General features: G+C 42.1%; 1 protein-coding gene and 1 long non-coding RNA gene across 2 annotated transcripts in view; both read right to left on the reverse strand.

Annotated features, from left to right (window-relative positions):
* Window positions 1-265: 265 nt before the first annotated feature.
* Window positions 266-12,063, reverse strand: LOC116987860. The gene is made up of 3 exons (XR_004415815.1): window positions 12,053-12,063; window positions 10,725-10,729; window positions 266-375 (listed from the first exon to the last, which is right to left on the reverse strand). It is a non-coding gene; the product is annotated as an uncharacterized LOC116987860 (long non-coding RNA).
* A 5,047-nt stretch (window positions 12,064-17,110) lies between these two features.
* Window positions 17,111-25,703, reverse strand: part of xrcc2 (X-ray repair cross complementing 2) — a 34,374-nt gene continuing 25,781 nt past the window's right edge. The window contains exon 4 of the mRNA XM_033044130.1: window positions 17,111-17,861. Within this exon, the coding sequence (XP_032900021.1) occupies window positions 17,762-17,861 (100 nt within the window). The 3' untranslated portion in view covers window positions 17,111-17,761. The remainder of the gene's footprint in view (window positions 17,862-25,703) is intronic.

Consider the following 25,703-nt stretch of genomic DNA (forward strand, 5'->3'; position numbering starts at 1 on the left):
CTGATGGTAGCAGTGAGAGGAGAGCGTGATTTGGGTGGTGTGGGCCTTTGATGATATTGCTGCCTACTTGAGGCAGCCGTTTCTGTAGATGCCTTTGATGGTGGGGAGGTCAACACCCCTGATGGACTTGGCATTCCTTCATTCTCGAGTTTTGAATGAATGAAACAAGCTGTGATGCAACCAATCAGTATGCTGCCCACCTGTCGAGAATTTTGACAAAATGACGAATCATCTCAATCTTCTGAGGAGATATTGGCAAGTTTACTGTAATTGCATCATTGTGCTGGGCCTAGGACAGATCATCAGACATGTGTCGGGTCAGGAACTTGAAGCTGTTGACTTCCTCCAGTGCCATTCTGTCACTGGTGCATGGTCCTTGGTATTAATGTAAAATTGTCCCATGTGTGTGTAGGGTACTGTTAATGTGTGGGGATCGCTGGTCGATGTGGACTCTGTGGGCCGAAGGGCCGGTTTCCGCACTGTATCTCTAAACTAAACTAAGACTGCAATTCTGGCGCAGCTCAACAGACTGTTGATCTCCTTCCATTACTCTGACTCATTGTTACCTGTTATTCTTCGAACAATGGTGGTACTGTGAGCAAATTTAAAGATGGCGTTGGAGTTGTAATTGCTACACAGTTATGGGTAGAGAAAGTAGAGCAGGGAACTGAGCATGCAGCCTTGAAGTGCCCTGGTGCAAAATCTCAGCAAGGGGGAGATGCTGTTGCCAATTGGTACTGATTGTGGTCTGTCGATGAGGAAGTTGAAGATTCAGGTGCATAGGGATGCACAGAGACCCAGTTCCCCAAGTTCAACCCAACTACATTTGGTGCCAATTCACAGTGGCCAATTAGATAGAGTCAGAGAGTCTTACAGCGTGGAAACAGGCCCTTCAGTTCAACTTGCCCTCACCAGCCTACATGTCCCATCTACACTAGTCCCTCCTGCCTGTATTTGGCCTGTCCTATCCATGTGTCTGTCTAAATGTTTCTTCAAGGTTGCAACAGTATCTGCTGCAACTACATCGTCTGGCAACTGGTTCCATACACCCACCATACAGTTGTTTTGTAAGTGGCAATGATGACTATTCCTTCATTGATTGTGAAGCACTTTGGAATGCCCCTGGCAGTATTTAAAGGCAAATATTTTCTTTGTTTTCCTCAGCAAACATGTATCCCACACTAGTCTGAACTTCTCTAACGCCGCGGGCAACCTGTAGAAGGGCTTAGATGGTCATGTGGTGCGCCAACAATAAGAGATCATGCATGATAAAGCTCACAAGATGAGAGCACATGCTTTCTTCTGTGCCTTCGTGGTTTGAAGGCGAATTAGCATGAAAGGTTAACCTTAAGGAAATCTATTCCATGTGCAGAAGCTGTGATTAATCAATCCCCACACTGCAAAGCCAGGCAACTATTAACACATTCACAACTGGGACCTCATTTAGAAAGATCTTAGCTGTCAAAACTGTGCAATTTGCTTAATTTGGGACTGATGGGGAAGGTCCCAGTGGTCTAAGAAGTGATCAGATTTTAGTCTCAATGGCTGTATTGCAAAGAAATCGGGGAATTGCTGTGGAAATTGCTTTGCTTTAATCAAACTTAAAATATGTTTATTTCTCAATGGAACTGACTTCACCAACTCATGTTCATGATTTCATGCCCCGGAAAGCAAATTATGGATGCCCATTGCTTCCATTTTAGCTGTCAGGGTTCCACCTCTGTCAACAAAGCTCTTCTATTGCTACAGTGCTTGCCTGTCTAACATTACTGGCGTTAATTATCCATATTGTAGTCTTCTTCTGTTTTGCAAGAACTTCTAATCAATTCCCAAGAAACTCGAGTTAAATAGTATCTGATATTAAGCAGGCTGGGATTCTATTCCTTGGAGCGCAGGAGGAAGAGGGGAGATCTTATAGAGGTGTATAAAATCATGAGAGGAATAGATCAGGTAGACGCACAGAGTCTCTTGCCCAGAGTAGGGGAATCGATAACCAGAGGACATGGGTTTAAGGTGAAGTGGGAAAGATTTAATAGGAATCTGGTGGATAACTTCTTCACACAAAGGTTGGTGGGTGTATGGTACGAGCTGGTAGACAATTAGACAGGTACGTGGATAGTACCGGTTTAGAGGGATTTGGGTAAAACGCAGGCAGATGGGACGAGTGTAGATGGGACGTGTTGCCAATGCGGGTAAGTTGGGTCGAAGGGCCTGTTTCCATGCTGTATGACTATGATTCTAAAATGCACACTGTTTTTGGGCATCCTTGAGTGACACATCCTTACCAGGAAACTGTTTTCTCACACTCCAAAGTGTGGGAAAAACATGTTTTTTCTTCGGGGGGGGGGGGGGGGGGGTTCCTTCTGTGTGCTTCCAGTGTGTGCATAACTGAGTTTGACTCTCTTTTGCCAGCATTTGAGCAACAGGTGTTGATCAATGAGTAGATTATTTGGATAAAACATTTGAGATAATGAGCAATAAGGATGCCTACCTGGTGAAATTTGCAGCTGGTAGCATTAGTCCACAAAAATGTATTGGAATTGTAAGATGTATTCAGCTTCAGTACACTAGACAGGGTTTCCTCTGTGTCCTTTCGTAACTTTGTGTCTTTACCATCTCTCCTTCCAATACCCATCGTGTTCATTAGTACTGAGAGGCTTCATTGAGGTGGTTGGTTGGTGACATCACTGGCAAGTTAGCTGGTTCAATGGAATTTATTCCCACTCCATTTGGCCAACTGCCCAAAGTGACTTAAGACCTACCAATCCGGAAACTGCTTTGTGCATTCCCCTTCAATCGTGGCATAAACACCATTCAGGAACTCTGTTTTCTTTTCCTCTGCTCTTTAGACAGAGAGAGATTCAGATTAATTCTGTTGAATTTACAGTGTGGCCATTAGCTTAATTCTTTTTAAAGAGACTGAACAAAAATAATGGCAAGGAACGTTAAGATACTGCCTAGATCACAACTAGCAAAGCTGTACCAAGATAACCTGGTGAAAATTTGAAGATCACAGCATCCAAGTGTATTTGATATGCTAGGTTATAGTCTAATCTAGTGTAAGTACCAGACTTTGTAAAAGTGGATATTAATGGCAACTGAAAAATTATGAATGGAATTTATTGTGGATAAATAACTTCAAAATAAAATAAATATTTTTCTGTGTTGGCCAATTAATTAACTTGTGCTGTCTATGTGCGAATAAGAAAGCGAGAGGGATACAGAGAAAACATTATATAAGCTGAACTATCAAATGAAAAACACTATATCTGATGTGAGGGCCGGGAATCGGTAACCTTGCCAAAAACTAGGCTATCTGACAAAAGAAGTTGGGATCTAAGAGTAGTTTGCTTTGCTTCTGTGAAAAGAGAGCCTGTCACATAGAAAGTGGAAGAAGTGGGGCACTCACTGCCATTGACAGGAAGTCTGAATAACAGTTGCCAAGGCCAAGTTACTGCTGTGAGAATCAATCAGCTTCGCTTTCCCTCATTGAGCTTTTTTTTCCAGCTCGGTCCGAAGAACAGGAAGGAGATGAAAAGCATAGCTTCCAAGAAACCAATCGTGCCAGGGAGAGGAGGACTATTACTCAATCTACAAATTCCATAAAGCTTGCAAGTAGGCAAACATCAGCAAAGCTGTGTTGCCTCTATAGAGTTGTGAAGGTGCTCAGACTCCAAATTTCTGGTTAATAAAGACACAAGTTTATTGGAAGAACCAAAATAGCATCTTCTAAAAATGGTAAAATGGACATTAGCAGCCAATGTTCCAGCAGAAGATGAGGGCAATCTGAACTGCAGACTTCCAATGTCACTCTTGAAATTTGTTCAAAATCTGTAGCTAGAGATTTGCATGATCGTTTTCAAATGCTCTTTCCACAGCATTTATTAGTACTGTTTATTTTATACAAATGCCCCACACTTCTTCACAACAATGTTACTAAAACATTATCTGACACCAAACGATGGAAGAAAATATCAGGACGTGACAAAATCTATTGACAAAGACATAGGTTTTAAGGGTTGAAACCTTGGCATTGTTACTCTCAAGTCAACCCATCAGATACCAAAGCTGATTTAAAATATGTAGAAAGGAACTGCAGATGCTGGCATGTAGACACAAAGTGCTGGAGTAACTCAATTGGTCAGGCAGCATCAGTGGAGATAAAGGATGGGTGACATTTTGGGTCTGGCCCCTACTTTGTCTGAAGAAAGGTCCTGACCCGAAATGTCACCCATCCTTTTTCTCCACAGATGCTGCCTGACCCACTGAGTTACTCCAGCTGATTTATAATAGTTCCTTTGAGAATTTTTCTATTTATACATCACTGAAACAGTTGTTGACATCAATATGAACCTCCATCCTTTCCCAATCAAGCCATTAATTAGTTTTATGTTTAACCTGGATCTCAAATAAATGGAGATGTTCTTTTTGTATTGTCATCCATCATTTGCTAATATATGGCAATCACTGACACCTCCTCCACGATAATTCTCAACATCGGTGCCCCACAAGGAAGTGTTCTGAGCCCCCTACTATACAACTTATATACTTACGATTGAGTGGCCAAATTTGTCTCTACGTCCATCTAGATGTTTGCAGATGATGCCAATTAGTAACATGGTGTCAGGACATCTCCCTCAACTTCAGCAACGAAGGAGCGAGTTATCAACTTCAGGAAGCGTAGTGGAGTATATGCCCCGATCAGCATCAATGGTGTGGACATGGAAATTGTTGAGAGCTTCAAGTTCCTTTGTACTAATATTACCAACGATCTGTTGCGGACCAATCACATTGAAGCAACAGCCAAGAAGGCATACCAATGCCTCAACTTCCTCATGAGACAGGAAATTCAGCATGCCTCCAATGAATCTAGCAAATTTATAGAGTAAACAGCATGGATACGGGCCCTTCGGTCCAACTTGCCCATGTCTATCAGTACGCTGCATCTACACTAGTCCCACCTGCCAGCTGTTGGCCCATACAGCATCTTCCCCTCTTTTCAGATTTCTGAATGATCCTTCCATAAGCTGGGGACAATGGAACTTTGTCTATGGAACTGGAGCACTACAGTGCTAAGAACAATATTTTGCTATCTTCACCTTTCCTCTACCTATTGTACTCAAGTTTGACTTGAAAGTATTTATGAATGGTATTTGGTTTAGTGAAACAGGCCCTTCCGCACATCGAGTCTACACTGACCAATGATCGCCAGTACATGAGTTCTAGGTCCTGGGACAATTTACAGAAGTCAATTAACCTACAAACATGCACACCTTTTAAATGTGGGAGGAAACCGGAGCACCCAGAGAAAACCCAAGGGGTCACAGGGAGAAAGTACAAACTCTGCACAGCTAGCACCCATCATCAGGATCAAATCCGGGTCTCTGGTTCTGTGAGGCAGCAGCACTACTGCTGTGCCATTGTGCCGTCTATCTGATTTGATAGCATGCAAAGCAAAGCTTTTACTGTACCTCTGTTCATGTCACGATAATATACTTAAGCATATAAAATAGACAATAGGTGCAGGAGCAGGCCATTTGGCCCTTCGAGCCAGCACCGCCATTCAATGTGATCATGGCTGATCAACCTCAATCAGTACCCTGTTCCTGCCTTCTCCCCATATCCCCTGACTCCGCTATTTTTAAGAGCCCTATCTAGCTCTCTCTTGAAAGCATCCAGAGAACCTGCCTCCACAGCCCTCTGAGGCAGAGAATTCCACAGACTCACCACTCTCTATGAGAAAAAGTGTTTCCTCGTCTCCGTTCTGAATGGCTTGCTCCTTATTCTTAAACTGTGGCCCCTGGTTCTGGACTCCCCCAACATCGGGAACATGTTTCCTGCCTCTAGCGTGTCCAAGCCCTTAACAATCTTATATGTTTCAATGAGATATCCTCTCATCCTTCTAAACTCAGGAGTGTACAAGCCCAGCTGCTCCATTCTCTCAGCATATGACAGTTCCGCCATCCCGGGAATTAACCTTGTAAACCTATGCTGCACTCCCTCAATAGCAAGAATGTCCTTCCTCAAATGAGGGGACCAAAATTGCACACAATACTCCATGTGTAGTCTCACTAGGGCTCTGTACAACTGCAGGACCTCTTTGCTCCTATATTCAATTCTTCTTGTTATAAAGGCCAACATGCCATTCGCTTTCTTCACTGCCTGCTGTACCTGCATGCTTACTTTCATAGATTGATGTACAAGGACCCCCAGATCCCGTTGTACTCCCCCTTTAGCCAACTTGATGCCATTTAGATACCTATTGAATTTACTCAAAACTGCAATAAATAAGCAAACTGCTAGAGGAACAGTGCATCGAGCACCATCTCTGGGGTGAAAGGAAATGTCAACGATTTAGGTCAAGACTGCATTAAAATTACACCATAAGTGGCAAAGCTCATCTGGTGAAGAGCAAGTAAGGACAGGCAATGACCATTGCACACTCTCTCTCTGTGGATGTGCAGGGGCGTTTTTGTCCAAAAAATAAAAACAAGGTAAAGGGCACCTGTATACATTCACCCCATAACTCTAAAGATGCAAATGTCCAATGTAAGGTAAATTTTAATTCATGCACATACTCCAAAGGTTTGGCTATCTCTTTATATCAGGACTGGCACTTCTATCAAGAATAACCAAGGGCCGCTATTCAGCTTGAATGAACTCAAGCCACAGAGAGTAAATTGCAGAATCTAATTACCCAAATCTTGTGGGAGCCAGGAGACTTGTGGCATGCGCTGTTCTTTTCAAAAAATATTTGCACTGCAAGCTTCTGGAAGTGTAATCTGATAATGGTGCAGCAAGGGTGACAGGGCTTCTGGGACATTTGCATACAATTGGTCTTTCTCCTGAAGGAATGTAATTTAGAGGGTGTGATATAGAAGTACGATCAACTAGGCTTTGGTATTCAGTCATGCCTGGAAAAAGAAGCAGAGATAGGGAGAGAGAAGATGGGATTCGCAAAAGGTTAACAAGTTTTAAACAGCACGAAGAAATTATTGCAAGCAGCGAAGGATTCAGCCATTCGAACGATTCAACTTTGGGGCCAAAAGAGTTGGATTTGCATTATACATGAGCACATTGTTCAATGCATACCTATAGAAACCCTATAGGAACTCAGATAGTTTGCATCCAGGAAGTGCCAGGTAAGTAGGGAGGAGGTGGTGGTTTGAGAGATCCAGTGAAGGGGAAGGGTCAGTGGTGGCAGAGGCAGCATATTATTCCAATATGTCACACATAATGAATCTCTTCTTCACCTGATGTTGGTGACCAATGAATCCCAATCCCAATATCTGTTATGAGACCACTTTTCCAGAAATACATGGGCAAAATATTTTTTTAAAACAAAGGCAGCACTATTGACCTTAATGACTGAAAGATACAAAATGCTGGAGTAACTCAGCAGGTCTGACAGCATCTCCAGAGAACATGAATAGGTGATGTTTCGGGTTGGGACCGTTCTTCAGACAGAATCTCTGCTGAATTTCTCCAGCATTTTGTGTCTTTCTTTGGTGTAAACCAGCATCTGCTCCTCCTTGTTATTATATGATAAGATCTCAATGATTGACCAGGTACAGCTATTCATTGCCCGACTCTTGTATTTATCCCTGTATAGATCTACTGAGCATTCTAATGATATGTCAGATGGTAGGGAAGAAATTGAGTCTGATTGAATGGTGCCAGAACAACAATCTTGCTCTCAACGATAGCAAACCTAAGTCACTGATGGTTGACTTCAGTCGTGGAAAGCCAAAGATGTACAAACCTGTCTTCATCAATGGGACAGCAGTGAAGAGTCAACAACTTCTAGTTCCTGGGAATGCATATTTCTGAAGATCTGTGCTGGGCTTGGCACATTGATGCAATCACATAGCTAGCTCATCAATGCCTCAGTTTCCTTGGAAGATTGAGAGACTCAGTATGCCGACAGATATTCTATTGAACCTTTACAGATGTACAGTAGAGAGCATACTGGCTGGCTGCATCACTGCCTGGTTGGGCAATTCAAAAGCCCAGGAACGAAGGAAAGTACAGAGAGTGATAGGTTGTTCCATCACAGGTGCAGATCTCCCCACAAAGGGATCTGAAGGAGGCAGTGCTTCAAAAAGGCCAAAAATATTTAAGACCCCCACCACCTGGGTGATAAGAAGATGGGACAGGAGCCTGAAGAGCGTGAGCGTCAGGTTCACAACTGCTTCTTCCCAACAACCATTCGACACTACACATGAACCTCAGCAACTATGAACTTCGATGGACTGTCTCAGGTTGCATCAAAGACTGGTTTTCACATTGGTATTACAGTACTTTCCGTTTAATTTAATTTAGAGATACATTGCAGAAATAGGCCCTTCAGCCCACCCACCAGCGATCAGCCTATACACTTGCACTATTCTACACACTTGGGACAATTTGTACCAAAGCCATTCATTACAAACACGTACGTCTTTGGAGTGTAGGAGGAAGCCAGAGCACCTGGGGAAAACCTACACGGTTGCAGGGAGAACGTACAAACTCCGCACAAACAGCACACATAGGCAGGATCAAACCCGGGTCTCTGGCGCTGTAAGGCAGCGATTCTACCGCTGTGCCATAAAAACTATTGATTTTTTTTTTTTTTTAAATCCATGTATTGCATTTACAGGCCTGTTAAGCTGCTGCAAGTAAGAATCTCACTGTTCCGTCCTTGGTACACATGACAACAAAATACTCTTGACTTCATGACTCAGAAAATTTCTGAACATTTGCTGTTTCACCAGATTTGTTTAGCAGATAAAAGATTAGAATTTGTTGCATGGCATCCAAAAATCAAATAAATGGAAATAAGTGCAAGAACTTCCATGAGTCACATCCTGTAATGTTACATCCATGGTGCAAATGCACCCAGCTCTTCTCACACCTAAGAGGGAGTATATTTGGTTGTGATCTGACTCCATATGGGATCGGGTGCTGATGAGATAGTCATCAAACTGCTCATGCTTTTAAACGAGTCCTACTCCCAGCGATTTTTATTTGCACACATTGGTATTCAGTGGGAGGTAAAGCTTACAGTGTCCTCCATAATGTTTGGGACAAAGACCCATCGTTTATTTATTTGCCTCTGTACTCTACAATTTGAGATTTGTAATAGAAAAAAAATCACATGTGGTTAAAGTGCACATTGTCAGATTTTAATAAAGGCCATTTTTATACATTTTGGTTTCACCATGCAGAAATTACAGCTGTGTTTATACATAGTCCCCCCATTTCAGGGCACCATAATGTTTGGGACACATGGCTTCACAGGTGTTTGTCATTGCTCAGGTGTGTTTAATTGCCTCCTTAATGCAGGTATAAGAGAGCTCTGAGACCTAGTCTTTCCACCTTTGGAAACTTTTATTGCTGTTTATCAACATGAGGAACAAAGTTGTGCCAATGAAAGTCAAAGAAGCCAGGAGACTGAGAAACAAGAATAAAACTGTTAGAGACATCAGCCAAACTGACCAAAATCAACTGTTTGGAACATCATTAAGAAGAAAGAGAACACTGGTGAGCTTACCAATCGCAAAGGAAGACCTCCACAGCTGATGACAGAAGAATTCTCTCTATAATAAAGATAAATCCCCAAAGACCTGTCCGACAGATCAGAAACACTCTTCAGGGTCAATTAAACACACCTGAGCAATTACAAACACCTGTGAAGCCATGTGTCCCAAACATTATGGTGCCCTGAAATGGGGGGACTATGTATAAACACAGCTGTAATGTCTACATGGTGAAACCAAAATGTATAAAAATGCCCTTTAATAAAATCTGACAATGTGCACTTTACCCACATGTGATTTTTTTTCTATTATAAATCTCAAATTGCAGAGTACCAAGGTAAATAAATAAATGATGGGTCTTTGTCCCAAACATTATGGCGGGCACTGTATATTGCAAATGGTTTCCAGATGACACTGCTTTACAGCCACATGACCTTCGCTCCCTATAATGACACCTTGCTGACATTCTGTCTTTTTCTTGGGGTCATAGAAACATAGAAAGTAGGTGCGAGAGTAGACCACCAGGTCCGTCGAGCCCGCACCGCCATTCGCTCATGGCTGAACACTAAACAGACACACTTACCCACAAACAGTAGACACAAGACACAGAACACAAGACACTACCCTTCCCTTTATACCGCTATCACCCCTCTCCACCCCAAAAACCTCGTGATCTCCTGGGGGAGGCAAAAAACCGGATAAAAACCCAGGTCCAATTCGGGAAAAAAATCCGGGAAATTCCTCTCCGACCCCAATCTAGGCGATCGACACTTGTCCAGGAGATCACTCAGGTCTTACTATACTAACCATACCTAGGTCCATATCCCTGCCCTCTCCCCGTAGCCCCTTATCCCCTTGGCAGCTAAAAAACCATCTATTTTAGTCTTAAATATATTTAAAGTTTCTGCTTCCACTGCTCCCTGGGGCAGTGAATTCCATAAATTAACCACCCTCTGGGTGAAGAAGTTCTTCCTCATCTCAGTTTTAAAAGAGCCCCCCCTTATTCTGCAACTATGTCCCCTAGTTCTAGTTTCCCCGATCATTGGGAACATCCTCGGTGCATCCACCCGATCAAGGCCCCTCACGATCTTATATGTTTCAATGAGATCGCCTCTCATTCTTCTAAACTCCAAAGAGTAGAGTTCCAGCCTACTTAACCTTTCCTCATATGTCAATCCCCTCATTGCAGGAATTAATCTTGTAAACCTTCGCTGCACTGCCTCCAGGGCTAGTACATCCTTTCTTAAGTATGGACCCCAGAACTGTACACAGTATTCCAAATGTGGTCTCACTAATACTGTGTACAGCTGCAGCAAGACCTCCGTGTTTTTATACTCAATCCCCCTAGCAATAAAGGCCAAAACTCCATTGGCCTTCCTGATTGCTTGCTGCACCTGCATACTAACTTTTAGTGATTCATGTACTAATACCCCTAGATCCCTTTGCGTTGCATTACAACGCAGCTTCTCCTCATTTAGAAAATAACTTGCCCTATCATTTTTTTTCCCAAAGTGAATGACTTCACATTTATTAGTATTAAACTTCATCTGCCAAGTTGTTGCCCACTCACCTAGCTTATCTATATCCTTTTGCAGACTCTTCCTATCCTCCTCATCCCCTACTTTTCCTCCCATTTTTGTATCGTCCGCAAATTTTGATATATTACACTTGGTTCCCTCCTCCAAATCATTTATATAAATTGTGAACAACTGGGGTCCCAGCACCGACCCTTGCGGAACCCCGCTAGTTACCGGTTGCCATCCCGAGTATGAACCATTTATCCCCACTCTCTGCTTCCTATTTGTTAGCCAATCCTCTACCCATGATAATATATTACCCCCAATTCCATAATTTTTTATTTTTAGCAATAGTCTCTTATGTGGCACCTTGTCAAAAGCCTTTTGGAAGTCCAAGTATACCACATCCACCGGTTCCCCTTTATCCACCCGGGTTGTTACTTCCTCAAAGAATTCGAGCAGATTCGTTAAACAGGACTTCCCCTTCACAAAACCATGCTGGTTCTGTCCGATGAAGTCATGTTTATCCAAGTGCCCCGTTAGTGTTTCTTTAATAATTGTCTCTAACATTTTACCCACCACCGATGTTAGACTAACCGGTCTATAGTTACCCGCTTTCTGTTTACTTCCTTTTTTAAATATAGGTGTTACATTGGCCATTTTCCAATCCACTGGGACCGTTCCTGCCTCCAGGGAGTTTTGGAAAATTATCACCAATGCATCCACAATCCCCACTGCCAACTCCCTCAAGACCCTTGGATGTAATCCATCAGGCCCAGGGGATTTATCCTCCTTCAGTCTCATTAATTTCCCTAATACCACCTCCTTGGTGATCTTAATAGTATTTAGCTCCTCCATTCCTACCGCCCCCTGTTTATCCAACGTTGGAATATTTTTTGTGTCTTCTATGGTGAAGACTGATACAAAATACTCGTTTAATGCCTTTGCCATTTCCATGTTCCCCACCAACAACTCTCCAGTCTCACCCTCCAATGGACCAACGTTCACCTTAGCCACCCTTTTTCTTTTTATATAGCTATAAAAACTCTTACTATTAGTTTTTATGTTGTTTGCTAAATTCCTTTCATAGTCTATTTTCCCCGTCTTAATTAATCTCTTAGTTATTTTTTGCTGACCTTTAAATGCTTCCCAATCCTCTACCCTCCCACTATCTCTGGCTACCTTATATGCCCTTGCCTTCAGCCGAATACTATCCTTTATAGTTTTACTGAGCCATGGCTGACTGTTCTTACCCTTACCCCTTTTTTTCTTCATAGGAATAAATTTTTCTTGAAGGTTATACAGTAGACCCTTAAACGTACACCACTGCTCATGTACCGTCTTATTCTTGAGTCTGCTATCCCAGTCAACTTTGATCAGCTCAGTCCTCATACCTTCATAATCCCCCTTATTTAGACTAAGCACCCTAGCCTGAGTTTCAACCTGCTCCCCTTCTATTTGAATATGGAATTCGACCATATTGTGGTCACTTGTTCCCAACGAGTCCCTAACTATGACATTTTTAATTAATCCTGCTTCATTACACAGGACCAGATCCAAGATTGCCTCCCCCCTTGTCGGTTCTGTGACATACTGTTCTAGGAACCCGTCTCTAATACATTCTATAAATTCTTCCTCTAGTCTACCCTGCCCAGTTTGGTTTGCCCAATTAATATGAAAATTGAAGTCCCCCATGATTACAGCAGTTCCCTTTTTACATGCGTCAACTATTTGCAGATTTATGTTCTGACTAACAGCGTCACAGCTATTTGGAGGTCTATAAATTACACCCACTAGTGTTTTTTTCCCCTTATTATTCTCTATCTGTACCCAAGCTGTTTCACTATCCTGATCCTTCAACGCAATATCCTTCCTCTCTATTGCCGTTATTCCCTCCCTTATTAAAAGGGCCACCCCTCCTCCCTTTCTTTCCTGTCTATCTTTCCTAATTGTCGAGTACCCCTCTATATTTAACTCCCAGTCCTGATCCCCTTGCAGCCATGTCTCCGTAATGGCCACGATATCCTAACTATATATACTTAATTGCACCGTTAATTCATTTATCTTATTACGAATACTCCGTGCATTTAGATAAAGCACTTTCAGATGATTTTTACTACCCTTCCTTTCCGTTTTTGCCCCTTTTACATCTAGAGCTTTATCTTCACACATTCTGTCTCCTGTCACATTTTGACTTTCCGCTTCCCCACTGATACCCTGCTCTATATCCTCTACCCCTGCCGTTATTACCCCCCTTGATACCTCCCCCCCGCTACTTAGTTTAAAGACCTCTCTACTGCCCTAGTTATATGATTTGCCAGGACCCCAGTCCCAGCACCGTTCAGGTGAAGTCCGTCCTTACAGAACAGATCCCCCCTGTCCCAGTACTGGTGCCAGTGGCCCAAGAAACCAAACCCATTATTCCCACACCAGTCTTTGCAGTCATGCAGATGATGCAATGAATGAGGCTTTAAATCTTTGACCTCGGCTTCCTCCCCTATACGGGTAACCTTCAGCAATGGTTCTTAGGAAAACCAATGCATTTGCAAATGTGAAGAAGGGAAAAGAAAAAAAGTTTTGAGTGAAGTGATCTTACCTTGGCCGTGGTAAAATCTGTAGTCTATAAAATGAGTAAATCTAGTTTGATTGAATCCGCTGGAAATGAAGCAGGCATGATATCCAACAGTTATGGACAATGTGGAGAATTGAGCTGCCAAGTGATCATGTTATGGATTTGGTTCTATTGCAGCAATTTACTTGGGTACTGAAGCTGCAGTATGATGTGCTTATGCATTTTCTTTTATATATACCGGTTGGTTTCTGCTGCCTTAACTTATCTTTCCATGATGCAGGAGCAAGGGCGTGACAATGAAGATCCTATATGATCTGCATCATTCCATTCAAGGAATTCGCAAATTTATCATGTCCTTTATTTCTAGATTGTGTCACCAGATTTTCACGTCTTCGACTTCACCAACAGCAGCAATATGGACTCCCTCTTCCTCAATATTGTTGTTTCTCCATCCTGTGACTTCCTCGAGTGACATTGACCACATTGTTCATCTTAAGAAATATTTGTACTCACATATAGGTCCTCCTCAGCTTAGAAACGCCTGATTTACATAAAGCCCGTACACATGAAAAATGGTGGGAGTGATTTGCTGGCTGCTGCGGGCATCTTCTGTCATGTGAGAACTCAGTTTGAGGCCTCATTACTGCTTTTGAACTGTTCTCAGGAATGGAACCCTGCCGTAACCTTGGGAACAACCTGGGGTACAGGCAAGAGACCACCTAGGCTCCCATCTCAAAGCCACCCTACAATTGGACATGTTCACTGCCAGCCAGCATCGCTGCTCTATCCAAGGAACCCTGTTGTTTTTTTGAACTCGATTATTGTCTTGGCGCTCCTCGAGTAGCAACATCCCAAATTCCATTCTAATGCAGTCTCTGGAGGCTCATTTGTGTTGAGGAAACATGAGGAAATAAACAGATCTCTTGTCAAAACATCCACTGGTAAAGGGCAGTGTCCCTCAACCAAATGCCAATCCACTGATACAACAGTGTATAAACTTACTACAACATGGTACAGAGTTCTTAAAATCACACATGTGCCATGTTCCACTTCAATCATTCTGCTGATGATCTGGGATCACATCAGTTGGTTTGCAGGTGAAACCATGTGGAAAGTTGAGGATAAGATACACAGTAGCAATGTTACAAAATGTTGAGATTTTAAAAATCAAGTCTTTAATTTATCCCATCAGATAAAGCATAAAAAGAAGTTTAATTTGACACCTAATTCACTTTCATATCTTCAGTATTAAAAAAGTTATGGCCATTTTCATACTCGGAAATTGGCATCTTGTTCCCTATTGCTTTTTCATTGACGTAACACAAAAGCTGTGATCGAGAACATTTAAAAGCCCATAACTTTCTTAAAATTTAAGAGAACTGAAATAAATTTTCAGTTATTATAGATTGAAGCATTCTGAAACAAATATGAAACAATCTTACTTAGAACACTTGAATTTAAAGCATATAATTAGTTAGTTACCTAATTGTAGCTAATTACAAAATTCAATTACTAGATCTAAACAGCTATCAATTTCTTAAGAATAGATTAACATTTTTAAATAGCCTAAGTGTCCAAATAATATTCACACAAGAATTCAGAATATAACATATTTTTTAAATCTCATTGTCATAGGTTTATAGGCCAAATGGAAGGAATTTAATGTTTAATACCTGTAAATTAATGGCCATTTAAATCAACTTGCGAGTGGAATTTTCTGGAACGCGACCATTTGGAACGTTGCGGTTGCGGTGATTGAGTCCCCATATCTGCAGCAAATACACTGCCGGTTCTTCGAGGGAAAAAATCACCGTTTCGCAACTTAAAATGTGAATTAAATGCATCTTAAGAAACACTTTTATACATAAAAATAAACTACTTTCTTTTACCTGTCCCCTACAGAAAATGCGGCCCCGTTGTCGGCATTGACGGCTTCAGAAGCTGATTTTAAAATCACTCCAGCGATTAACTTGTCGGGCGAATTTTTTTTTAAAAACACACAGAACGGCCGTCGGAACGATTCTTTAGCAAAATCTTGCACTCCAACAAATATAATCCTGGACCAGGTCGGAAATAAAACGCGTTTTAACCCCGCCCCCCCCCCCCCCCCCCCCTTCAAACGCGCCAAAATCGCGCACACGGCCAGTGGAAGAATTGCAGCTCCGCTGAAGGTAAGTATTGTAACATACCTATACACAGCACAATTCCTTTCCTGACCATTAGAATGAACAAAGGATACAAATGTGCCAGCCACCCAAAGGGTCCAGTCCTGGAGCACAAAGAGAGACATTTTGCAACTCAGACAAATATATCCCACATGTAGCCTACTGCTGCCAAATTCCACTGCACCATTCCTAACTCCACTTGCACCATGAACCACTGGTGAATGGCTGCTTAAACCCCCACTGTTTATGGTTCATCTTTGTTCATCTTTCCTGCTGGCATTTTTCACCCTCCCCTTACATTTACTGTCCCCCCCTACTCTCATCCAAATCGAGCCATGATGCATCCGCAAATCACCGTCAGAGTGAGGCCATATGCAAATTGGAGGAACAACACCTCATATTTTGATTGGGCAGTTTACAACCCACTGGTATGAGCACTGATTTATCTAGTTTTGAGTAACCCATTGCCACAGAGTCAGCGGATATTAAGGCAGAGATAGACAAATTTGTGATGAGAACAGGTGTCAAGGGTTATGGGCAGAATGCAAGAACATGGGATTAGGAGGCAGAGATTGAATGGCAGCGTAGACTCGATGGGTCAAATGGCCTAATTCTACTCCTATAATGTGAACTTCTCCCCCTCCTTCCTCAGGCCCTGCTTTACCCTCCCCATGATCTCAGGTCCTCCCTTAGAATTGCTCTGTTAGGACCTCTGGGTTTTTAGCCACAGATTAGAAAAAGCCTTGTTTACTCACCACTGTGGAGTTTCCACTACATTTCTAGCAAAGATTTGGCAGAGCAAGATGATCTTCTCCCCTGAGTTTCAGTGGCAGTAAAACTGCAAATCCAGCAACAGCAGAGAACCCGAAAGAGAGATGCTGGTTGTGCTCAAACAATGGTGGGGCAGTCACTGTATTCTGGAGATTTGCTCTCTGTGGTATTTCACTTAATCTCATGAATTTGCCTGCCAACGTGTACATTAATAATGGTGCAATTAATATGTTACTTCTCTCAAACAAAATGCTATTCCCTGGATGGGTAACATTTGGCTTTTTAACGTACACAATTTTTTTCTTAAAAATAGATATGTGGGACAAGCAACAAAATCTGAGGAGTCAATTCATCCAAACATAATTAATCCAGTAATATTTTGAGCAGTGCCTGTTTTCCTCAGTATCCACTTAAAGAAGCTGTTGCTCCAGTGAAGCATTTAAACAATGACAAGTTGCATTAATCATTTTGTAAGTATCAACGCTTGTTTGTTTTAGCTGTAAGATCCAACACATTTTTCCTTTTAAAATTTACACAGAAAAGCCTTATTTTACTCACTTCAATGACTTATAGTTCATTGCTTTTTTTTTCATTCTTGATGTTTCTGTTGAAGCAGTGGGACAGTCTGCCAATTGCATTTTCTCAGCTATTGTCAGCATAAAATCATTAATTTTTGTAGTGAAGCTTCCCTTCCTCTTTGTGTCATCTCTTCCTCTCCTGAAAGCACTTGCAGGTTTTCCAAACAGCCTCTCTTTATGTGAAGATGAAGCCGTTTTTGCAGCTGGATGTCCTTGTGGACAAAGTGCTTTGTGATTACAGATTAAAGGGGCTCTTTCCTGATATGACAAGGACGTCCTCTGTCTGCTAGAGTAAGGACCCTAAGTGAAATGAGTTTGGGAAGCGGGCAATATTCTAAGCGGGCACAGATCCACCAAACAAAATGGGTCCCTCATTTGGCATCAGTTTGCGGGCATGGTTCCCACCATCAGCAGGTTGCAGAAAAGTTGAGGTACAATGGCATCATGGTTAATCAACTGGTCCCGAAATTAGGAGTAGTGAACCACAGTGGGGGATTTGTGGCAATTTAAACAAGTTAATTCTAGTCTGGTTAGAGTAGTCTTTGGAGCATACTATACAACTATTAGGGTATTGTTAAAAAACTCAATCAGTTCACTTAAAGGAAGGATATTTGGTTCATAGGTGATTCTAAGCGCACAGCTATGTGGTTACCTCTTTGCTGAAGTCACCAAGGAAGCCACTCAGTCCAAGGGCAATTAGGGATTGACTAATTGCTGGCATTATCTGCAATGCCCACATCCTGTGAATGAATAAAATAATTGTAATTTCTCTCTATTACTAAAATGAGATATATATTATCATCTGCAACACGTACAAGTATATTGTGAAACGTATAGTTTAAAGTGCATGTTTATTTGATTTGATTTGTGCCAACATTTCCTTTTCCAAATTAAGCTCATTAATTTGCAGGATGCGTCCAGCCTGTATGTTCTTAAGTTGTGGCAAGTTATCCCTGCATTGATGAAGTCAGTTGAGGTAAACTCCCAGTAGGCAGACTCGAGGAGAATGCAGTTATGCCTATATACTTCAAAGGCAAGATTGTGTGCAACTTGAAGGAGATGGTTGCACACCCATTTCTCCCTTTCCCCGTCCCCTTCCACCTATATCCTTTCTTGTGGCTTCACACTTCACACTTATTCTGTCCTTATCTCCTACTTTTTTCCTCTTTTCATCTCTGGCCTTTGTTGAACTATCTGCCAATCACAAACTCCCCCTCCCCTCGTGCACATCCATCTATCACTTGCCAGGCTTTGTCCCTCCCCCAGAGACACAAAATGCTGGAGCAAATCAGCGGGTCAGGCAGCATCTCTGAAGAAAAGGAATAGGTGACATTTCTGGTCAAGACTCTTCTTGAGACTAAGAGTCAGGGCAGAGGGAAATTAGAGACATAAAAAGCTTCAGAACAAATCAGAGCCGGCATCGATAACAAAGGAAACAGAGCTCACAACGGTCCATTGTTGGCTGTGGAAGAGGTGACAACGAAGGGATATATGAATGGATGTCGGGGTTGTTGCAGTGTGAGCGGAGGGCTGTACGTTCGGAAGGGGAGAGGCTTCCACCCCTCTTCCAGCTTTCTTCCTCCTACTACAATCAGTCTGACGAAGGGTGCTGTGCTGAAATGTCACCTATCAGTGGTCTCCAGAGAGGCTGTCTGACCAGCTGAGTTACTCCAGCATTTTGTGTCTTTTTCTTTTGGTAAACAAGCACTTGCGGTCCCTTATTCCTACATCTTGAAGGAGATGGTATTTTCCTATACTGTATCCATTGGACATCTGGGACATATCCAAAGCTACACATATATGTATATCACCAATTGTAATTAGTCCATCATTCTTTTCCAATCGGGAAACCAACTGCAGCCCAGCTCCAGTCACAAGAGCACCGACAATGCGGCAAAAGATGAAATGGAAATCTGCAATTCATCGGGTACATGACATCAAAGGGTTCTGTGAACACTTGCCTGGGGGCTAAATAAATGGACGTGACTTGATTATTATGCAGAGTTAGAAAAAGCGCAAAGAACTTGGAGAGATATACAGTATCTGTCACTATGTATTTGTGTGATGCAAAAGGAACTGAGAGAAGTCCACATTAGAGTAGATTTGGCAGATGACAACTTCAATGAGGTTACATTAAAGGGAGAACTACTACCCGAGTTTCTTTGGCATCAGTTGCCAATACCCATGGGTTCAACCACTTTATTGTGTTCTGTATTCTTTGTGCAAAATACATGAGTTTGTATTGTACCAGTTAAAGGAAAAGTGATTACAATTGCATAATATAAAACCTAATACAAAACACAAGACATCAGCCAATTGCATAAATGTATAGAAGCAAAAGCAGATTCCTTGGCCCAGTCTATGAACTTTCCCATTAAGTTTAATACCCAACGTATCTTCAATACGTTTTCTTGTATGCAGTAATCTAAATTGATTAGCATAATTTAGATTGCTGGATATCCAAATTGTATCAGATATATTGTTGAATTTTAATCACAAAACTGTGTCTCTCTCTTTCGCTCCGTTTTAAATTAACTTGTATTTAGTCTCATGCTTATGACTTCTCAATTACTGGCTATGATCAATTTCCGTCAAATAGCCCTGTAATCTGAAATAACAGACAATGCAGGAAATAGTAATTCAGGAAGTACCTGTGGAAAGAGAACCAGAGTTAACATTTCAGGCTTGGGACACTTCATCAGAACTGGAAAAGGAAAATAAATTTCAGTCGGAAGACAAGTTGATCCTAACTTTGATCAGCGAGATTCAGTTGATCTGACTACCAATTTCCCTTACGCAATATGACCCCAATCATCTTCTTCAAGTTGTACGCAATCCTAACTTAAAATAGGGTTGTGAAATTTATTCAGATGCTTTTTTTGGAAAATCTGATCTTGTGACTACTTCAGGCAGCATTAATACTGCCTCACATCTCAGCAACCAGAGTTCCAGTGACACGTGTGGAGTTTATATATTCTCTGTGTGTGCACTGGGGTTTCCTCCAACATCCCAGTTAATTTAATATGGCATCATAGTCGGTATGTACCTCATGGGCTGAAGGGCATGTTCTAGCACTATATTGTTTCATGTTCAAAGCAGGCTCAAAGATTATTACCAAGCATGCACAAAGGGATTAATAACTACTATTTTTATGTTTATGGGATAAATCGTGGCACTTGATCTCCTGAATAAGGGGGGTGGGGTGTCGAATGGGATAGTGGGGGATGGAGTTAAAGGGAAAGGGTTTCTTAAATGTGTGAGCGTAGAGACAGAGGGGTGTAAAATGAGGGTAGAAGCAATAGGTAGCAAGGTGAAAAGTAAAAGTGGCAGGCCGGCAAATCCAGGGCAAAAATCAAAAAGGGACACTTTTCAGCATAATAGTATAAGGGGTAAGAGTGTTGTAAAAACAAGCCTGAAGGCTTTGTGTCTCAATGCAAGGAGCATTCGTAATAAGGTGGATGAGTTGAATGTGCAGATAGCTATTAATGACTATGATATAGTTGGGATCACAGAGACATGGCTCCAGGGTGACCAAGGCTGGGAGCTGAACATCCAGGGATATTCAATAATCAGGAGGGATAGACAGAAAGAGAAAGGAGGTGGGGTAGCGTTGCTGGTTAGAGAGCAGATTAACGCAATAGAAAGGAAGGACATTAGCTTTGAGGATGTGGAATCGATATGGGTAGAGCTGCGAAACACAAAGGGGCAGAAAACGCTAGTGGGAGTTGTGTACAGGCCACCTAACAGTAGTAGTGGAGTTGGGGATGGCATCAAACAGGAAATTAGAAATGCGTGCGACAAAGGCAAAACCGTTATAATGGGTGACTTCAATCTACATATAGATTGGGTGAATCAAATTGGCAAGGGTGCTGAGGAAGAGGATTTCTTGGAATGTATGCGGGATAGTTTTCTAAACCAACATGTAGAGGAACCAACGAGAGAGCAGGCTATTCTAGACTGGGTATTGAGTAATGAGGAAGGGTTAGTTAGCAGTCTTGTTGTGCGTGGCCCCTTGGGCAAGAGTGACCATAATATGGTTGAGTTCTTCATTAGGATGGAGAGTGACATCGTTAATTCAGAAACAAGGGTCCTGAACTTAAAGAAAGGTAACTTTGAGGGTATGAGACGTGAATTGGCCAAGATAGACTGGAGATTGATTCTTAATGGGTTGACGGTGGATATGCAATGGAAGGCATTTAAAGACTGCATGGATGAACTACAACAATTGTTCATCCCAGTTTGGCAAAAAAATAAATCAGGGAAGGTAGTGCATCCGTGGATAACAAGGGAAATCAGGGATAGTATCAAAACAAAAGATGAAGCGTACAAATTAGCCAGAAAAAGCAGCCTACCAGAGGACTGGGAGAAATTCAGAGACCAGCAGAGGAGGACAAAGGGCTTAATTAGGAAAGGGAAAATAGATTATGAAAGAAAACTGGCAGGGAACATAAAAACTGACTGCAAAAGCTTTTATAGCTATGTGAAGAGAAAAAGATTAGTTAAAACAAATGTAGGTCCCTTGCAGTCAGAAACGGGTGAATTGATCATGGGGAACAAGGACATGGCAGACCAATTGAATAACTACTTTGGTTCTGTCTTCACTAAGGAAGACATAAATAATCTGCCGGAAATAGCAGGGGACCGGGGGTCAAATGAGATGGAGGACTGAGTGAAATCCAGGTTAGCCGGGAAGTGGTGTTAGGTAAATTGAATGGATTAAAGGCCGATAAATCCCCAGGGCCAGATAGGCTGCATCCCAGAGTACTTAAGGAAGTAGCCCCAGAAATAGTGGATGCATTAGTGATAATTTTTCAAAACTCTTTAGATTCTGGAGTAGTTCCTGAGGATTGGAGCGTAGCTAATGTAACACCACTTTTTAAAAAGGGAGGGAGAGAGAAAACAGGGAATTACAGACCAGTTAGTCTCTAACGTCGGTATTGGGGAAACTGCTAGAATCAGTTATTAAAGATGGGATAGCAGCACATTTGGACAGTGGTGAAATCATTGGACAAAGTCAGCATGGATTTATGAAGGGTAAATCATGTCTGACGAATCTTATAGAATTTTTCGAGGATGTAACTAGTAGAGGGGATAAGGGAGAACCAGTGGATGTGTTATATCTGGACTTTCAGAAGGCTTTCGACAAGGTCCCACATAAGAGATTAGTATACAAACTTAAAACACACGGTATTGGGGGTGCAGGCTCGAAGGGCCGAATGGCCTACTCCTGCACCTATTTTCTATGTTTCTATACAAATCACTGGTTAAATTGGATCTGAAGTATTGAAAGGCTGTAGATGAAAGTAACATGTTTTTACACAGCAAGTGGTCAGGGTCTGGAATGTACTTATAGAATAGAATAGAATAGAATGCCTTTTATTGTCATTCAAACAGCTTGGTTTGAACGAAATTGCATTTTCTAGTCTTAACATTACAAATAAAACCAAGACCTACACTTAACACAGTTTACACAAACATCTATCACAGTGAATCTCCAACACCTCCTCACTGTGATGGAAGGCAAAAGTCTTATCTCTTCCCTTTGTTCTTCTCCCGCGGTCCAGCAGTCCAACTGCATAATTGAGGCGACTGGGGCTCACAATGTTAAAGCCCCCGGCGGGCGATGGTAAGTCCTGCGGCCGTTAAGCCATGCCGGGCGATGTTAGTCCCCGCTCCAAGTCATTTCACCCCGCGATTCCGGCGGGAGAAGTTGCCGTTGCGGGAGCTCCGAAAAGCGGTCTCCCACCAGGGACCTGCGAGCTCCCGATGTTACCGTCCACAGGGCCTGCAACCGGAGCCTCTGAAGCTGCCGCCAGCTCCACGATGTTAGGCCCAACGACATCGGAGACCCGACAGGGAAAAAGTCGGGTCCCCCTTAAAGGGAAGAGATTAAGCAGTTTTCCCCACCTCCCCCCCACCCCCCACATATACACAGCTAAAAAAATAATAACAACTAGAATCAAAACATACATTTAACGAGACAAAAATAAAAAAAAAGACAGACGGACTGCAGTCGAGCCGCTGCCGTTAGGCGCCGCCACACCACAGAAAGGGGTAGTAATAGGGGTAGTATAAGAGAAACAAAGATGCTGGTTCATACACAAAAGGACACAAAGTGCTGGAATAACTGCAGTTCAGCCAGGATCTCTGGAGAACATGGATAGGTAACTTGTCGGGTCGAGGCTGCCTCTTCCAGCTTTCTTCTCTCTATCTCTCTCTCTCTCTCTCTCTCCCTCTCAATCAGTCTGAAGAAAGGTCTCGACCCGAAACGTTACCTATCCATGTTCTCCAGGTGTAGTATTGGCAGCAGCTTCACTTAGGTTCAAAGAGGAATTGGAGAACTACTTGCATGGAAATAAACTGCAGGAACAGAAGGGAGAGGTATTAGTTGGATTGTGCTTCGAACCACAATGGACTCAACTGGTCAAATGCCCTCCTTCTATGCTGCAATCATTCCTTGATTCTATGAAAATATTTTACACCCATCATTCTGAGTGTAGCAATGAAAACTGCGAAGACTATGAAAACCTGAACATACAGGACAACATTGTGGAAGCCAGCACTCCCATTAAAAAGTGTGTAGGAAGGAACTGCATATGCTATTTTACATCGACGATGGACACCGAATGCTGGAGTAACTTAGCGGGTCAGGCAATGTCTCTGGAAAAAAGGAATAGACGATTTTTCAGGTCTGAAGATGGGTCTCCACCCAAAACATCACCTATTCCTTTTCTCTGGAGATGCTGCCTGACCCGCTGAGTTATTCCAGCATTTTGTGTCTATCTCCCATTAAAAAAGACAGGCAGGTGGAAACCCAAGTCAAATGCAGGGATTTTTATAATTAAGTTTGGGTTGCAAATGTTTCAATTGTCATCCCAAACAAATCAAAAGTCTTCTATTTATATCGTCTTTAAACAACCACAGGATATTCATCGTCACCAATGCAAAGTGCCATTGCTGTTATAATGTATAAAGCTCAGTTGGTAACTGTAATAAGGTATAAAAGTCACCCATCACACATAAGTACCTCTGCTTTAATGCTTCAATGCACTCTCGGGTCTCGATTTTTCTCTGGAGGTCCTGCCAGGCCCAAGGATATCAGATTTGCAAAAATTGCAAGATTTTGCTTTTATGAACCATATTTTAATCTGGTGCCTCTATTCCTTCTCTGTGGTTGTCCAACTCTCCCCTCACTCCATAAATACTTTAGTTTAATTTGGATACAATATGGAAACAAGCCCTTTTGCCCACCGAGTTCACGCCAACCATCTGCAACCTGTTCACTAGTTCTAATTTTATAGAGGCCAAATAACCTACAAACCTGTACACACCCGGTCCTTCCCCAAACCCATACTCTTTGCCTGTACACTGCCCCAACATTGCTAGCAACTGCAATGCCCTCCCACTCATCAGACACAGCAGCACAGAATTTAAAACACCGATGGTCTAAATTGTCCCAGCAGTGTTTAGGTGCTTCATGATTCATCTACTAACTTTTATCCAATCCCATTATGACAACCTATTCGTCGACCCTTCCTTCTTAGGTAGCTTCTCCAACATAATAACTCAATTAATTCTCATGGTAGCATATTCCATACGCTCAAATCAGGGGAAAAAAATTGTTCTAAATTCCATATTGTATTTATTCATAACCAGCTTATAATTATGACATAATTCTGTGCTACCGCTGAATGGCATTCAGATGTTTCATTAGTTATAATTTTCAACTCCCAAGTCTTAGTTTGTAGACAGAAAAATAATTGAAAGATGTCACTGCTGGAGAACGCAGACAATGGGGAAAGAGCACGAGAATTAGAGAGGAACATCAAAGAGTTAATACCGAAACAGTGGCTGCCTTCTGAGCGCTATGAGTCTAGAAGGAGAATTAACTAGCTTCAACTTCAAAATAATGTGTGCTACATGCTTTAAAATTCACATTTTCAAGTTAAAACATTCTATTCATTCCTGTGTGCACCTTAAAGATTAGCGGTGGGTGTAAATTCTACAATCGCTCCGTTTCTGGTCTTGGCCCCACTCTTCTCTGCATTACAGCATTAACGTAGGAACATGGATCAAATTGTCCACTTAAACGTAACACATTTGCTAACATTGTGCACCAAATTCAATTCACACCCGATAAACCCCTCCTCCCTACTTTCAATCACATATTAAACAGTACTGCTAAACCAAGTTTCAACAATGGAAAGGGACAGGTCACACTTGCAGCTGAAGCTTTTTATTAAATTGAACTCTGCCTATAAAACGTCCTGCAGAACAGGTCATAAATATATGGAGAAAGGTAAATAATATTAAATGTTTCCACACAATTATTAAAATCTTATTTAAGAGGTTCAGTTTGGCTGCCATCATAAAAAAATGTACTCAAGTATTTCTGGTATTCTGCTTTAACCCACGTGCCTGGAATCAAATTAAGGGCATGTCCTGGACTTGCCTACATGCACAAAGAGGACATACATCCAGAAAAGGAGCTTTGAATAAAGTGCCTGGATTGGCTCCATTCACCTGCAGATCAGGCCAAAACCAGCTGGAGAATTTGCAATGAAACCTTCAACAATGTGCAC

The sequence above is a fragment of the Amblyraja radiata genome, chromosome 2 (genome assembly GCF_010909765.2).
Source record: "Amblyraja radiata isolate CabotCenter1 chromosome 2, sAmbRad1.1.pri, whole genome shotgun sequence".
Taxonomy (NCBI): Eukaryota; Metazoa; Chordata; class Chondrichthyes; order Rajiformes; family Rajidae; genus Amblyraja; species Amblyraja radiata.